Below are 14,906 nucleotides of genomic sequence, written 5' to 3' on the forward strand. Positions count from 1 at the left end.
GAGACTTGTCCCGAAGCCACTCCTGCGTTGTCTTGGCTGTGTGATTAGGGTCATTGTCCTGTTGGAAGGTGAACCTTCACCCCATTCTGAGGTACTGAGCGCTCTGGAGCAGGTTTTCATCAAGGATCTCTCTGTACTTCCTCTTTCCTTCGATCCTGCCTAGTCTCCCAGTCTCTGACGCTGAAAAACATCCCTACAGCATGATTCTGCCACCACAGTGCTTCACCGTAGGGATGGTGCCAGGTTTGCTCCAGGCGTGCCGCTTGGCATTCAAGCCAACGAGTTCAATCTTGCTTTCATCAGACCAGAGAATCTTGTTTCTCATTGTCTGAGATGGCAAACTCCAAGCGGGGCTGTCATGTGCCTTTTTAAAGGAACTCTATAGAGAAGTGCCTTGGTCACTTCCCTGTCCAAGGCCCTTCTCGCCCGATTGTTCAGTTTAGCCGGGCGGCCGGCTCTAGGAAGAGTCTTGGTGGTTCCAAACTTCTTCCATTTAAGAATGATGGAGGCCACTGGGTTCTTTGGGACCTTCAATGCTGCAGAAATGTTGTGGTACCCTTCTGTGCCTCGCCACAAATCTGTTTTTGGAGCTCTACGGACAATTTCCTTCAACCTCATAGTTGTTGTTTTTTTGCTCTGACATGCACTCTCAACTGTGGGACCTTATATAAACAGGTGTGTGTGCCTTTCCAAATCATGTCCAATCAATTGAATTTACCACAGGTTGGACTCCAATCAAGTTGTAGAAACATCTCAAGGACGATCAATGGAAACAGGAAGTACCTGAGCTCAATTTCGAGTCTCATAGCAAAGGGTCTGAATACTTATGTAAATAAGGTGTTTTTTTAAATTTTTTATACATTGGTGAACATTTATGGGGTATTCTGTGTAGACTGTAGAGGATTTGTAGTTATTTGTATAATAAGGCTGTAACATAACAAAATGTGGAACATCTGAATACTCCTCACTGTATTTGACTTTTCGGTTGGTCGTAAATAAGTTCGGTTCTGCGCGTAAATATAGTAATTTTACACCATTTGATGGAATAAATACGTGGGCCAGATAATTATTGTAAAAGAAAAGTGTTTTCAATTACCTCACCTTTGTTTAGTTACCTGTTTTAACTAAACGAAGGTGAAATAAATAAATAGTTTTAGCAGTGAGGTAATCAGTCAATACAGCCATCAACTTGAACCCGGATCTGTTGTAGATCAGTGAGAGGAAGATGAGGACTCCGGATGACTGTCACACAGCCTGCCTGTTGTAGATCAGTGAGAGGAAGATGAGGACTCTGGATGACTGTCACACAGCCTGCCTGTTGTAGATCAGTGAGAGGAAGATGAGGACTCCGGATGACTGTCACACAGCCTGCCTGTTGTAGATCAGTGAGAGGAAGATGAGGACTCCGGATGACTGTCACACAGCCTGCCTGTTGTAGATCAGTGAGAGGAAGATGAGGACTCCGGATGACTGTCACACAGCCTGCCTGTTGTAGATCAGTGAGAGGAAGATGAGGACTCCGGATGACTGTCACACAGCCTGCCTGTTGTAGATCAGTGAGAGGAAGATGAGGACTCCGGATGACTGTCACACAGCCTGCCTGTTGTAGATCAGTGAGAGGAAGATGAGGACTCCGGATGACTGTCACACAGCCTGCCTGTTGTAGATCAGTGAGAGGAAGATGAGGACTCTGGATGACTGTCACACAGCCTGCCTGTTGTAGATCAGTGAGAGGAAGATGAGGACTCCGGATGACTGTCACACAGCCTGCCTGTTGTAGATCAGTGAGAGGAAGATGAGGACTCCGGATGACTGTCACACAGCCTGCCTGTTGTAGATCAGTGAGAGGAAGATGAGGACTCTGGATGACTGTCACACAGCCTGCCTGTTGTAGATCAGTGAGAGGAAGATGAGGACTCTGGATGACTGTCACACAGCCTGCCTGTTGTAGATCAGTGAGAGGAAGATGAGGACTCTGGATGACTGTCACACAGCCTGCCTGTTGTAGATCAGTGAGAGGAAGATGAGGACTCTGGATGACTGTCACACAGCCTGCCTGTTGTAGATCAGTGAGAGGAAGATGAGGACTCTGGATGACTGTCACACAGCCTGCCTGTTGTAGATCAGTGAGAGGAAGATGAGGACTCTGGATGACTGTCACACAGCCTGCCTGTTGTAGATCAGTGAGAGGAAGATGAGGACTCTGGATGACTGTCACACAGCCTGCCTGTTGTAGATCAGTGAGAGGAAGATGAGGACTCTGGATGACTGTCACACAGCCTGCCTGTTGTAGATCAGTGAGAGGAAGGTGAGGACTCTGGATGACTGTCACACAGCCTGCCTGCGAGTTTTGCGTGACAGTCACTGAGTCTGCGTCGTCAGAACGCCCCGTGCTGTGTCTCTCTGACAGAACCCGTCAACAATGAAACCCTGTGTGTGTCTCTCTGACAGAACCCGTCAACAATGAAACCCTGTGTGTGTCTCTCTGACAGAACCCGTCAACAATGAAACCCTGTGTGTCTCTCTGACAGAACCCGTCAACAATGAAACCCTGTGTGTCTCTCTGACAGAACCCGTCAACAATGAAACCCTGTGTGTGTCTCTCTGACAGAACCCGTCAACAATGAAACCCTGTGTGCGTCTCTCTGACAGAACCCGTCAACAATGAAACCCTGTGTGCGTCTCTCTGACAGAACCCGTCAACAATGAAACCCTGTGTGCGTCTCTCTGACAGAACCCGTCAACAATGAAACCCTGTGTGCGTCTCTCTGACAGAACCCGTCAACAATGAAACCCTGTGTGCGTCTCTCTGACAGAGCCCGTCAACAATGAAACCCTGTGTGTGTCTCTCTGACAGAGCCCGTCAACAATGAAACCCTGTGTGTGTCTCTCTGACAGAACCCGTCAACAATGAAATCCTGTGTGTGTCTCTCTGACAGAACCCGTCAACAATGAAACCCTGTGTGTGTCTCTCTGACAGAACCCGTCAACAATGAAACCCTGTGTGTGTCTCTCTGACAGAACCCGTCAACAATGAAACCCTGTTTTCACCCCACTGCATGATACTCTGCATCTCGGTCTCCTCGCTGTTGACTGTTCTCTGCAACTATTGTTGTTTTTGTTCTTCCAAACTGTCGTCTTGTTTTTCCAAACTGACCCCCCCCCCATCTCTCTTCTTCTCTTCTTTCACTCCGCAGATGGATGAGAAGTCAGTAAACTCTTTTTACTTCCTTTTTACTTGAATGTTAAATGTTAGTTTTCCTGTCAGTATCTGAGCTAGTGGTTAGTAATGATTAGTGAAGGTCTTTCTCTTACCAGTAGTAACAGTAACATACGTTTATTAATCATTGACTAATCATTGATCATTCTTCATCTAACAGTATTTCTCTCTTTCTCGTGTAATTTCTTGTCCATTCTGTCTTCTGTCCACCCTCTTCTCTTCGTCTCCCTCTTCCTCCTACCATTCGCCCCTTTTCTTCCTTCCTCCCTCCCTCTTCCTCCCTCCCTCTTCCTCTCCCGCCTACAGAGAGGATCAGCCTTTGTATGACCACCAGAATTACCAACACGAGAAGTAAGAGACAGATGCATTATGGTCCAGCCTGTTTGACCGCTGGTCACTAGACAGCCATGTCAGAGGGGACATATTGACACGGTGTCAGAGGGGACATATTGACACGGTGTCAGAGGGGACATATTGACACGGTGTCAGAGGGGACATATTGACACGGTGTCAGAGGGGACATATTGACACGGTGTCAGAGGGGACATATTGACACGGTGTCAGAGGGGACATATTGACACGGTGTCAGAGGGGACATATTGACACGGTGTCAGAGGGGACATATTGACACGGTGTCAGAGGGGACATATTGACACGGTGTCAGAGGGGACATATTGACACGGGGGACATATTGACACGGGGGACATATTGACACGGGGGACATATTGACACGGGGGACATATTGACACGGGGGACATATTGACACGGGGGACATATTGACACGGGGGACATATTGGAGGACATACAGTACCAGTCAAAAGTTTGGACACCTTCTCAAGGGTTTTAATTAATTTTTACAATTTTCTGCATTGTAGAATCATAGTGAAGACATCAACTATGAAATAACACATATGGAATCATGTAGTAACCAAAAAAGTGTAAAATAATCCAAATGTGTTTTATATTTGAGATCCTTCAAAGTAGACACCCTTTGCCTTGATGACACCTTTGCACACTCTTGGCATTCTCTCAGCCAGCTCCATGAGGTAGTCACCTAGAATGCATTTCAATTAACAGGTGTGCCTTGTTAAAAGTTAATTTGTGTAATTTCTTTCCTTAATGCGTTTGAGCCAATCAGTTGTGTTGTGGCAAGGTAGTGTTGGTATACAGAAGATATACCTATTTGGTTTAAGAGCAAGTCCATATTATGGCAAGAACAGCTCAAATAAACAAAGAGAAATGACAGTCCGTCATTACTTTAAGTAAGTAAATTTCAAGAACTTTGAAAGTTTCTTCAAGTGCAGCTGCAAAAACCATCAAGCGCTATGATGAAACTGGTTCTCATGAGGACCGCCACAGGAAAGGAAGACTCAGAGTTACCTCTGCTGCAGAGGAAAAGTTCCTTAGAGTTACCAGCCTCAGAAATTGCAGCCCAAATCAAATGTTCAGAGGAGACTGGGTGAATCAGGCCTTCATGGTCAAAATACTGCAAAGGTATGATGGTTCCCACCGTGAAGCATGGAGGAGGCGGTGTGATGGTTCCCACCGTGAAGCATGGAGGAGGCGGCGTGATGGTTCCCACCGTGAAGCATGGAGGAGGCGGTGTGGGGCTGCTTTGCTGGTGACACTGTCAGTGATTTATTTATAATTCAAGGAACACTTAATGGCTGCCACAGCATTCTGCAGCGATACGCCATCCCATCTGGTTTGCGCTAAGTGGGACAATCATGTGTTTTTCAACAGGACAATGACCAAACACATCTTCAGGCTGTGTAAGGGCTATTTGACCAAGAAGGAGAGTGATCGAGTGCTGCATCAGATGACCTGTCCTCCACAGTCACCTGACCTCAACCCAATTTGAGATGGTTTGGGATGAGTTGGACAGCAGAGTGAAGGAAAAATGGCTAACAAGTGCTCAGCATACGTGGGAACTCCTTCAAGACTGTTGGAAAAGCATTCCAGGTGAAGCTGGTTGAGAGAATGCCAAGAGTGTGCAAAGTATTCATCAAGGCAAAGGGTGGCTACTTTGAAGAATCTTAAACACTTTTTTGGGGGGGGGGGGGGTTGCTGCATGATTCCATATGTAGAAAATAGTTTTATTTTAAATAAAGAGAACCTCTTGAGTAAGTGTGTCCACAACTTTTGACTGGTATTTTATGTCTGTTGAATATGACATGGGATGCATCCAAAATGGCACCCTATCCCATATGTAGTGCACTACTTTTGACCAGGGATACACGTCGCTGGGTACACGTCATGGTGGTTTCAACCACGTGATAACGTCATGTCTGTGTGTAGACACGGTTTGTTATGTTAACGTTGTTGGAACGTTGTGGGAAACTTGCGTGTCTACTGTGCATGGTCTGTTTTTAAAGTTCAAATGAACATTGTGGTTTCGTTGTGGTGTGTACTAGGCACGGTTTGTTATGTTAACGTTGTTGGAACGTTGTGGGAACGTTGAGCGTGTACTGTGCATGGTCCGTTTAACGTTGTGGTGAAGTTGGGGTGTGTACTAGGCACGGTTTGTTATGTTAACGTTGTTGGAACGTTGTGCGTGTACTGTGCATGGTCCGTTTAACGTTATATTAACGTTGTGGTGACGTTGGGGTGTGTACTAGGCACGGTCTGCGGGTGGATGGCATCCCCATGTTCATCCCCAACGACCGCAGCAAGAAGAGGCTGATCGAGGACACTCAGGATTGGCAGCCCCGCACAGGCACTACCCAGTCCCGCTCCTTCCGCATGCTGGCCCAGCTCACAGGCACCGACTACAGTAAGTCGGAGGGAGCGAGGTCGGAGCGGGTGAGGGAGCGAGGTCGGAGCGGGTGAGGGAGCGAGGTCGGAGCGGGTGAGGGAGCGAGGTCGGAGCGGGTGAGGGAGCGAGCGAGGTCGGAGCGGGTGAGGGAGCGAGCGAGGTCGGAGCGGGTGAGGGAGCGAGCGAGGTCGGAGCGGGTGAGGGAGGGAGCGAGGTCGGAGCGGGTGAGGGAGGGAGCGAGGTCGGAGCGGGTGAGGGAGGGAGCGAGGTCGGAGCGGGTGAGGGAGGGAGCGAGGTCGGAGCGGGTGAGGGAGGGAGGGAGCGAGGTCGGAGCGGGTGAGGGAGGGAGGGAGCGAGGTCGGAGCGGGTGAGGGAGGGAGGGAGCGAGGTCGGAGCGGGTGAGGGAGGGAGGGAGCGAGGTCGGAGCGGGTGAGGGAGGGAGGGAGCGAGGTCGGAGCGGGTGAGGGAGGGAGCGAGGTCGGAGCGGGTGAGGGAGGGAGGGAGCGAGGTCGGAGCGGGTGAGGGAGGGAGCGAGGTCGGAGCGGGTGAGGGAGGGGGAGCGAGGTCGGAGCGGGTGAGGGAGGGAGCGAGGTCGGAGCGGGTGAGGGAGGGAGCGAGGTCGGAGCGGGTGAGGGAGGGAGCGAGGTCGGAGCGGGTGAGGGAGGGAGCGAGGTCGGAGCGGGTGAGGGAGGGAGCGAGGTCGGAGCGGGTGAGGGAGGGAGCGAGGTCGGAGCAGCGGGTGAGGGAGGGAGCGAGGTCGGAGCAGCGGGTGAGGGAGGGAGCGAGGGGAGCAGCGGGTGAGGGAGGGAGCGAGGGAGCAGCGAGGGAGCGAGGGAGCGAGGTCGGAACGGGTGAGGGAGCGAGGTCGGGGGGGGGGGGAGCGAGGTCGGGGGGGGGAGCGAGGTCGGGGTTGTCAGTGGTCGAGAGGGGGAGAGTGAGTGATGTGGACAATGTCCTTTGGGCGTTGTGATTTCGTTTGCGCTTTGTGATTCGTTTGGGCGTTCTGATACTGTGTTTCCCCTTGGCTCTCTCAGTGCAGGACCCAGACGATGAGACAATGAAGAGGGCCAGGTAAACAGCCTGTGTGTTTATAAATCCTGTGTGTTTATAAAGCTATATAATATATATAACTATGCCTGTGTGTGATGTCTACAGCTGACTCTGGTATAGTCTGTGTTACAGGCATATTTAAGCTTCAACATGTGGTTTGGTGTGTTTGTGAGTTATACAGGTGGTGTGTGTGTGTGAGTTATACAGGTGGTTTGGTGTGTTTGTGAGTTATACAGGTGGTTTGGTGTGTTTGTGAGTTATACAGGTGGTTTGGTGTGTTTGTGAGTTATACAGGTGGTTTGGTGTGTGTGTGTGAGTTATACAGGTGGTTTGGTGTGTGTGTGAGTTATACAGGTGGTTTGGTGTGTGTGTGTGTGTGTGTGAGTTATACAGGTGGTTTGGTGTGTGTGTGAGTTATACAGGTGGTTTGGTGTGTGTGTGTGTGTGAGTTATACAGGTGGTTTGGTGTGTGTGTGTGTGTGTGAGTTATACAGGTGGTTTGGTGTGTGTGTGTGTGTGTGTGAGTTATACAGGTGGTTTGGTGTGTGTGTGAGTTATACAGGTGGTTTGGTGTGTGTGAGTTATACAGGTGGTTTGGTGTGTGTGTGTGTGTGTGTGTGAGTTATACAGGTGGTTTGGTGTGTGTGTGTGTGTGTGTGTGAGTTATACAGGTGGTTTGGTGTGTGTGTGAGTTATACAGGTGGTTTGGTGTGTGTGAGTTATACAGGTGGTTTGGTGTGTGTGTGTGTGAGTTATACAGGTGTTGTTTCAGGACCACTTTAGTAGATTTTCTGTCCCTGTATTGTACTCATAAGGTGAATGCACCAATTTGTAAGTCGCTCTGGATAAGAGCGTCTGCTAAATGACTTAAATGTAAATGAGTTGTGATGTAGTTTTCCCACTGCTTGGTGAATTGTCTCTGTCTTTCTTCATTTCCTGTCTCTCTCTTCTTCTCTTCTCTCTCGGGGTGGTTAGGGAAAAGTTCCTTACAGAGATTCAGAGCCCCCGTTACGCCCGTCTGAGGGACTGGCACCACGAGAGGTCCGCACGCGCCCTCAACATCAAGTCCTGAGCATCACCATGGCAACGTGCAGGGCCGGGCCTGAGCCCTAGCAATCGATAGCCATCACGACGACGACAACGATTAAAACGACAATAGTCCGATTATCCAGACGACAACACACACACACACACACACCCCAGACGACAACACACACACCCCAGACGACAACACACACACACACACACACACACCCACACACAACACACACACCCCAGACATACAGAGGAGGAAGAAAAAACAAGTTAAAAAGATATATATAAAATAGAGGAATCTATGATCACTAAGCCATACGTGGAACCATTGCATACTGAGCCTGTCTGACTGTCAGATTCCCTTGTTCTAGGAGTTCGTGTTGATAACATCTTGTGGATCACCTTGTGTGTAACAGACCTGGGGCACATACGTCAAATACGATTGATGGATTGATCAAAATCCTGAGGTACGGGTGGGTGGGGGGATTTGCACTTCGGGACTGTTCTATTGGTCCCATTGTCCCGGAACAATCCAAATCAAGTCCACCTCAAGACTTCTACAGTATTTGACGAATGTATCGGACCCCAGTCTGCTTTGTTGTTCTGTTCCTCCTTTTAAACAGTGTTACTCAGAGTTATCTAAACAGGGAGGGGGGGGCAGCTGTTGGAACAGCGCTGTTCTTCCTATTAAACTGGGTTACTCAGAGTTATCTAAACAGGGAGGGGGGACAGCTGTTGGAACAGCGCTGTTCTTCCTATTAAACTGGGTTACTCAGAGTTATCTAAACAGGGAGGGGGGGGGGGGGACAGCTGTTGGAACAGCGCTGTTCTTCCTATTAAACTGGGTTACTCAGTTATCTAAACAGGGAGGGGGGGGGGACAGCTGTTGGAACAGCGCTGTTCTTCCTGTTCTATTCTTTATTCTGATTCTGTAGTTCTAGTTCATCTCCTGTTGATCTGTAAACTCGTTCTTAGCTCTTGAGTTCTGCTCTTGAGTTCTGCTCTTGAGTTCTGCTCTTGAGTTCTGCTTCTTTTCTCTTTGTTTTCTGAACTCTCCCTTTGTTCTTTAGACTCCTCCCTCTTGATAAGAACGATAAATATATATTGTACTGATGTCCTCATAAAACTTCTGAAAACACCTCCTACTTGTCATTTATCTTTCTCTGCTTCCTTCTTTACTGCACTCTACTCCACTATACTCTACTCCACTATACTCTACTCCACTATACTCTACTCCACTATACTCTACTCCACTATACTCTACTCCACTATACTCTACTCCACTATACTCTACTCCACTATACTCTACTCCACTATACTCTACTCCACTATACTCTACTCCACTATACTCTACTCCACTACACTCTACTCCACTACACTCTACTCCACTACACTCTACTCCACTATACTCTACTCCACTATACTCTACTCCACTATACTCTACTCCACTATACTCTACTCCACTATACTCTACTCTACTCTTCTCCACTATACTCTACTCTTCTCCACCATACTCTACTCTTCTCCACTATACTCTACTCCACTCCACTCTACTCCACTCTACTCCACTCTACTCCACTCTACTCCACTCTACTCCACTCCACTCCACTCCACTCCACTCTCCTCTACTCTACTCTACTCTACTCTACTCCACTATACTGTACTCTACACCACTATACTGTACTCTGCAATACTATACTACCATGCAATACTCTATTGCCATGTAATACTATACTACGCAATACTATACTGCGCTCTGCGATACTCTACCAGTATACTTTACCATGAAGTACTCACTATACTCTACCATCCAATACTCACTATACTGTACAATACTATACCATGCAATGCTCACTATACTGTACAGTACTCTACCATGCAGTACTCACTATACTGTATAGTACTATCATGCAGTACTCACTATACTGTATTGTACTATCATGCAGTATTCTACTCCACTATACTCTACTCCACTATACTCTACTCCACTATACTCTACTCCACTATACTCTACTCTACTCCACTATACTCTACTCTTCACCACTATACTCTACTACATTCTACTCCACTATACTCTACTCCACTATACTCTACTCCACTCTACTCCACTCCACTCTACTCTACTCTACTCTACTCCACTATACTCCACTCTACTCTACTCCACTATACTCTACTCCACTACACTCTACTCCACTATACTCTACTCTACTCCACTATACTCTACTCCACTATACTCTACTCCACTCCACTATACTCTACTCTACTCTTCTCCACTATACTCTACTCTTCTCCACTATACTCTACTCCACTATACTCTACTCCACTATACTCTACTCTACTCTACTCTACTCCACTATACTGTACTCTACACCACTATACTGTACTCTACACCACTATACTGTACTCCACTATACTCTACTCTACTCTACTCCACTATACTGTACTCTACACCACTATACTGTACCTCTGCAATACTATACTACCATGCAATACTCTATTGCCATGTAATACTATACTACGCAATACTATACTGCGCTCTGCGATACTCTACCAGTATACTTTACCATGAAGTACTCACTATACTCTACCATCCAATACTCACTATACTGTACAATACTATACCATGCAATGCTCACTATACTGTACAGTACTCTACCATGCAGTACTCACTATACTGTATTGTACTATCATGCAGTACTCACTATACTGTATTGTACTATCATGCAGTACTCACTATACTGTATAGTACTACCATGCAGTACTCACTATACTGTATAGTACTATACCATGCAGTACTCACTATACTGTGCAGTACTCACTATACTGTACAGTACTATCATGAAGTACTCACTATACTGTACAGTACTATCATGCAGTACTCACTATACTGTGTAGTACTCTACCATGCAGTACTCACTATACTGTATAGTACTATCATGCAGTACTCACTATACTGTATAGTACTACCACGCAGTACTCATTATACTGTATAGTACTGTATCATGCAGTACTCACTATACTGTATAGTACATCATGCAATATTAGCTACTGATATGTAATAGTCTCCATGTGGTTTTTGACACTAGAGTTAGCACACCTCATAGAAGGGAGCAGTAGATCATCTCAGTGATTCTAGACTATCGTTGTGCGTCAATGTGCAGTGTTTTTTTTTTCATTGAACCTTTGGCAAACAGATGGAAGATGTATGTGTGTATATATATATATATATTAGTAGGCATCACTCTGATAACTGGCTGTAGAAAAGTCTGCATCTTGTCACGGTACATCAAACACGGATGATTTGGATAATGAAGCTGTCTGTAATATAGAACTTATCCCGCTGTTCACACCACGGTCGTAACAGGTGTAACGACGTCCTGTCTCATTTGGGTAGACCAGAACGACCAGAACGATTTTAAATAGATATTTCGTCCTGTTCTACTATCTGATCACAAATACTGTTACGTCTTTAATTCCTCTTGTAATATATCTAGAGTTCTCTCTGCCATTTTTACTGTAGTATTTAGAGATGGTAGTTGTATCCAGAGATGTCTGTAGACACCTGTTACTGAGACAAATGCTGTTAATTCTAAAGAAGGGGTAGGCGACTTGATTCGGCCGAGGACGGACAGACGGACGGACGGACGGAACATAATCGCCATCATTATAATCATTTGGTACACTGCAAATTGACCACAACTAAGCCCCAAAAACAGGTTATTATTTTCAAATACAATCATGCCATACCTTGATTACATTGACACATGATCACGTCTCTTTTGTGGGAAGGAAAATACTTTGAACAGATTCCCTAAATTATACACTTGACCAACCGCCTCAATTTGGTTTCTGAAAGTGTTTTTTTTTTTACACTGGATAACAGTAGAGACTCGGAGGTACAAAATGGTCTATCATACACTGTAGTTGAGGAACAATGGGAAAGTAATTCTGCTTTGAAAGTTGATCAACTTGTAACGCCACATATGAGAAAATGGCCCTTGAATGTTTTGGTATCTGGTGAAGAGCTCTTCTTTGTCGACACCCATTCAGCATTGTTCACACCCCCTGGAGCTTTAGCCCCACCCACTCAGCATCGTTCACACCCTCTGAAGCTTTAGCCCCACCCATTCAGCATCGTTCACACCCCCTGAAGCTTTAGCCCCACCCATTCAGCATCGTTCACACCCCCTGAAGCTTTAGTCCCACCCATTCAGCATCGTTCACACCCTCTGAAGCTTTAGCCCCACCCACTCGGCATCGTTCACACCCCCTGAAGCTTTAGCCCCACCCACTCGGCATCGTTCACACCCCCTGAAGCTTTAGTCCCACCCATTCAGCATCGTTCACACCCTCTGAAGCTTTAGCCCCACCCATTCAGCATCGTTCACACCCCCCTGAAGCTTTAGCCCCACCCATCTCTTTAAGGAATCACATGTCAGGCCATGTGCTAAACACAGTGAGTAGTTTTAGTAAACAACCAAAGATTTCAAGACTAAAATGTCTAACTAGTAGCCTACAATAAGGAAAAACTCAAAGTAAAAATACACTTAGTCCTTGGCCTATATCCTAATCTGACTTTGGTGCAGGTCCTGTTGTTCTTCACATTACAAACTCTGGTAAACAAGTTTATTTGTCATGTACACAGGATACAGAAGGTGTAAACGGAACAGTGAAAAGGTTACTTGCGCATTAGCAATGTCAAAAATAGTGTCCAGATAAAAAATATTTTATAATTATTGAATGATTCTTACCAAGACACTTGTCCAAGTTGATGGTTCATGTGAAAGAAATGGATGTCAGAGGAAACGCTGCTCAACTGACGACCGTTTCAGCCTGCAGGCGCCAGGTCCGCCACAAGGAGTCACTAGAACGCAATGAGCCAATGCTGTTCTCCATGACTAACGTTATATCTTTCAAACAAGGATGGATCTACACATACTGAGCAGCTCGTGTTTTAGACAGAAGCATGTTACATGGCCGACCAATCTGAACTCATCTCTCGGCATGCCCAGCCCATCCATTTATCTCAGCCAATCATGGCAAGAGGAAAAGGTTCCTGTCTTTTTTTCCCGGGGGCTAAACCAACTAGGCTCGTAATTTTAACCATTTTATTCTTATTTACAGGTGGCATACAAGTTAGTTATTAAGGCACATCAGAGTTCACATTTCAGTCTCCTCTTATATTTCTTTCCACTTCTCTCCACTTCTCTCCTCTCCACTCTACTTCTCTCCACTCTTCTCCTCTCCTCTCCACTTCTACTATTTTTGTTGGGCCAAAAAACCAAAACCGTGTGGCCTGTTGCTGAACCCTGCTCTACAGACTTCGGTCAATGTGCTGTTTGGAGGAATATGACTTGATCACAACAAATTCCCAGTCCACCTTCTAATACCTTTCCTTTCTGTAAGTAGTGGTATAGGCACAGAGAGATGAGAAATGAAGGAGCAGTCGTCTCAATGGTTTACCATTTATGCTCCTTCGATTTTAAATGTTTTTTTTTAAACTCATAACATGATGTCAGACACTGCTGCCACTCTACCTCTGCTGAATCACCATGGTAACCCTATAGCACCTATTTCTAAGGAAGTGTGTGTTTCTTCCCAGCATCAAGGCCTCCCGGTCACCTGCTAAGGCCCAGACCCAGGCAGCCGACAAACCTGACGGTGAGTTACTGCAGGTCAGAGTTCAAATGACAGGGATGTTGGTAATTTAACATAGAAAATCCAAGCCTTTTATTTAGTAGTTAGATGCATTATAACATGCTATAAGCATTGAAATATTTTATTTTACCTTTTATTTAACAAACTCTTAATTTAAATGACGGCCTACCGGGGAACAGTGGGTTAACTGCCTGTTCAGGGGCAGAACGACAGATTTGTACCTTGTCAGCTCGGGGGTTTGAACTTGCAACCTTTCGGCTGCTAGTCCAACGCTCTAACCACTAGGCTACCCTGCCGCCCCAATTATGCATTATAGAATGAGCTATAAGCATAGTAATGTATTGTAACGTGAGCTATAAGCATAGTAATGTATTGTAACGTGAGCTATAAGCATAGTAATGTATTGTAACGTGAGCTATAAGCATAGTAATGTATTGTAACGTGAGCTATAAGCATAGTAATGTATTGTAACGTGAGCTATAAGCATAGTAATGTATTGTAACGTGAGCTATAAGCATAGTAATGTATTGTAACGTGAGCTATAAGCATAGTAATGTATTGTAACGTGAGCTATAAGCATAGTAATGTATTGTAACGTGAGCTATAAGCATAGTAATGTATTGTAACGTGGTTCCTTTATGATCTACTGTATGAGTCTCCCTGTCCGTTTTATTGATTCATTTCATTGGGATCCCCAGTCCCTAAGTCTCCAGTCAACTCTGGTCCAAAGGTGCGCCCTCCGTGGGTGACTGACCCAGGTTTCGCTGACCGTTACGCCCCAGACAAGACCAGTACGGTTCTGACCCAGCACAGGCAGCCGGCCCAGCCAACGCCCATGCAGAACCGCTCCTCTATCCTACAGGCGGCTCAGCAGGCACCCGAGGACAGCGGAAGGACCCCTCTCTGTGGAGCCTGCAAAAAGATCATTAGGTGGGAACAATATGATCATATTGCCCCCTGTCTGTTAGATTAATAACTACAAGGCCTTTATTTACTACTACTTCTATATATATATAACTGATATATAATATATATCACCCAATTCCTTAAATATTGCAAAATGTTTGACCAAAACCCTGAATGTCAAAGTTGCCCCCTATTGGGTCAATATAGCAAGTGTTGTTCCCTAAATGAGTTCTACGTGGAAAAAGTAGTGTACTGTATAGAGAATAAACTCTATAGACTATA

At 46.1% G+C, this 14,906-nt stretch overlaps 1 protein-coding gene and 1 long non-coding RNA gene across 2 annotated transcripts in view; both read left to right on the forward strand.

Annotated features, from left to right (window-relative positions):
• pdlim7 (PDZ and LIM domain 7) overlaps positions 1 to 14,906 on the forward strand; it is a 75,505-nt gene that overhangs the window by 34,934 nt on the left and 25,665 nt on the right. Inside the window, exons 5-10 of the mRNA XM_065019099.1 lie at positions 3,527 to 3,571; positions 5,839 to 5,993; positions 7,010 to 7,046; positions 8,001 to 8,096; positions 13,663 to 13,721; positions 14,417 to 14,648. Of these exons, the coding sequence (XP_064875171.1) occupies positions 3,527 to 3,571; positions 5,839 to 5,993; positions 7,010 to 7,046; positions 8,001 to 8,096; positions 13,663 to 13,721; positions 14,417 to 14,648 (624 nt within the window). The remainder of the gene's footprint in view (positions 1 to 3,526; positions 3,572 to 5,838; positions 5,994 to 7,009; positions 7,047 to 8,000; positions 8,097 to 13,662; positions 13,722 to 14,416; positions 14,649 to 14,906) is intronic.
• Positions 7,054 to 7,994, forward strand: LOC135572277 (uncharacterized). Its single transcript, XR_010464183.1, has 3 exons — positions 7,054 to 7,379; positions 7,419 to 7,482; positions 7,786 to 7,994. It is a non-coding gene; the product is annotated as an uncharacterized LOC135572277 (long non-coding RNA).

The sequence above is a fragment of the Oncorhynchus nerka genome, linkage group LG6 (genome assembly GCF_034236695.1).
Source record: "Oncorhynchus nerka isolate Pitt River linkage group LG6, Oner_Uvic_2.0, whole genome shotgun sequence".
Taxonomy (NCBI): domain Eukaryota; kingdom Metazoa; phylum Chordata; class Actinopteri; order Salmoniformes; family Salmonidae; genus Oncorhynchus; species Oncorhynchus nerka.